Source organism: Bison bison, unplaced genomic scaffold, assembly GCF_000754665.1.
Source record: "Bison bison bison isolate TAMUID 2011002044 unplaced genomic scaffold, Bison_UMD1.0 scf7180017864289, whole genome shotgun sequence".
Lineage (NCBI taxonomy): Eukaryota > Metazoa > Chordata > Mammalia > Artiodactyla > Bovidae > Bison > Bison bison.
This window is the reverse complement of record NW_011494861.1, coordinates 10472739-10475125: the sequence shown is the minus strand read 5'-3', so window position 1 is coordinate 10475125 and position 2387 is coordinate 10472739. Positions and strand designations below refer to the sequence as shown.

General features: G+C 59.2%; 1 protein-coding gene across 1 annotated transcript in view; it reads right to left on the bottom strand.

The window, feature by feature from the left end:
- The window catches only part of HES5 (hes family bHLH transcription factor 5), a 7691-nt gene extending 6104 nt beyond the window's left edge, over window positions 1-1587 (bottom strand). Inside the window, exon 1 of the mRNA XM_010850212.1 lies at window positions 1558-1587. Within this exon, the coding sequence (XP_010848514.1) occupies window positions 1558-1587 (30 nt within the window). The remainder of the gene's footprint in view (window positions 1-1557) is intronic.
- Window positions 1588-2387: the final 800 nt, after the last annotated feature.

Below are 2387 nucleotides of genomic sequence, written 5' to 3'. Positions count from 1 at the left end.
TGGGAACCTCTGGCTGCGTGGCCACACTGCACTGCAGTGGAGGCGCTCTGGGGGAGGAGTGCTCTGGGGTGCGGGAGCACTCGGCCCTCCACTGTCTGCTCTCTTCCACCCTAGCTCCCCGCACCCCCGGAACCAGACCAGAGAACTGGATGTGAGAGGAGGCTCTTCTCCCCTCTGCCCACTGTGGATGCTTCCCTTTCCTTCCCTGGGAGGAGACACCTGGATGATGTACCTGGCCTGAGAGGGGACTGAGGCCTGGCCCCTGTCCTGGGGCTGGAGCGGGGCTAAAATTGGGGCTGGGAGACCTTACACGTAGGAGGTCACTTTGAGGGAGTAGTTAGCCTACCATGGAGTTACAAGGAAGAAAGAATGTCTACCTGATATTAGCAGAGAGGTTGGGGGAAGCTTCCCAAATGCTGACAGTTTGGGGCCAGAAACTTAGTTTTTCTTCTGTCTGCTTTCTTCAGATTTTCTGGAAGGAGCATCAGCTGCTTGTATAATTTCTAAATGGGCACATTTAGGCTCACTCACGGAGAAGGCAATGGCACCCCACTCCAGTACTCTTGCCTGGAAAATCGCATGGACGGAGGAGCCTGGTAGGCTGCAGTCCATGGGGTCGCTAAGAGTCGGACACGACTGAGCGACTTCACTTTCACTTTTCACTTTCATGCATTGGAGAAGGAAATGGCAACCCACTCCAGTGTTCTTGCCTGGAGAATCCCAGGGACGGTGGAGCCTGGTGGGCTGTCGTCTCTGGGTCGCACAGAGTCAGACACAACTGAATCAACTTAGCAGCAGCAGCAGCAGCAGCAGCAGCAGGCTCACTCATGGCCCCAAGGAGCATGGGGAGTCTTGGGGAAAGCTTGAGACACTGACATTTTTCAGAAGAGCCCTGGATTTAGAGGGCTGAAGAGAAAGGTGGGGATACCAAGGGAGGACTTTCTGGAGGAGGCGGTGCCCAAGGAGGTCCTTGAAGGGAGACTAGCTGTGTGCCTGGTAAGGAATTCTGAGAAGCTCTATCTAGGTAAAGAGATTGGGGGGATACAGACTTGGGGGTGAGCAAGGCAGGGATGGGTAGTCTCCAGGTCCGGCTGGAGGAGGCTTCCCCATGTATGTGCCATGCATGTGTGCCCTGGCATGTACACCATGGATGTGCACCCATGCCTGGGCTCTGGAGGTAAAGGGCCTGGCACTGCCCCCAGCCCCTCAGCTTGGCTTGCTTCCCTTGGTAGGTCAGTGTGTGTACACACCTCAGGCGTCCTCTCCTCCCTCCTGCAGCCTGGCATTAGGGGCCCCAACTGGAGGAGGACCCGAGTTGGGCTGGATGCTACTCTGGGCGCCCCCTCCTGAAGCAGGTGAACTCGGGGCCCTGGGTGGGTGTGGGAAGACCTTGTCTCTTAGCAGCCCCCATCCTCACTGTCTGGGGGTCAGTGCCCTCCCCAGGGCGGCACCACGGCTCAGCCAGGCCTCCGGCAACATTTAGAGGCAGGAAAGATTATCCCCATCTCACAGGGGAAACTGAGGAGTTGAGAGTGCCATGGTCCACCACCACCCTACCTGGGGCTGGGCCGTGGTGCCGGGCCACATGGCGGGTCAGTCAGCCCCCCGAGCCCAGAGGGGCTGAGGGTTCAGGGTGTCTGGGGAGGGGCCTCTCCCCAAGCACTACACTCAGAGCTCAGGACCAGCGCTCCTGGGTTATGTTGGACCTGGGAGGTGGACCGGAAGTCCGGGGATGGCAGGTGAGGGGATGTTTTCAAACAGCAGGAAACCCGAGGCCCGGGGTGGAGGGGGCGCACAGATGCCTCCTCCTGTCCCTCAGCCTGCAGCCCCCATAGTAGAGGCCAGGTTTCAGAAAGGGGGCCCCCAGCCCTCTCCCCAGGGCAGTTGGGGTTCCACAGACAGCTTCTTGGCCAATTCTGGGTGCTGCTGGGCGGGGATTCCAGGGGTTACCCTCTTCTGCTCCAGGACAGAAAGCAGGCTGCAGGGGGTGATTCGGGAAGTGGGGTGGTCTGCCATACTCTCTCCTACAGCTCCTCCTCCGGTCAACCTGGAGGCCGGGCCACTCCAGCTCACAAGGCACTAAAGTAAAGCTGGCATTTCCTGAGCGCCCACCGCGCGCCGAGCCAGAGGAGAGGCTTGGTGTCTGACTCTGGGATCCAAGGATGATTATTATCATGTCCATTGCACAGATGAGGAAACTGAGGCTTCGAAAGAGGAGGGGTCTGGCCGAAAGCCGCAGACCGAGCCAGACAGCTGGGGCCCTGCAGCTCCTCCTGCCCGGAGGTCAGAGGAGGTGGCAGCTCTAGGGGCTGAAGCAGGGGCTGGCGGCTTTGTCTTCTGCACTCCTCTCTACCCAACCTTCGCTCCTGCTAGTTTTGTTCCTGTGC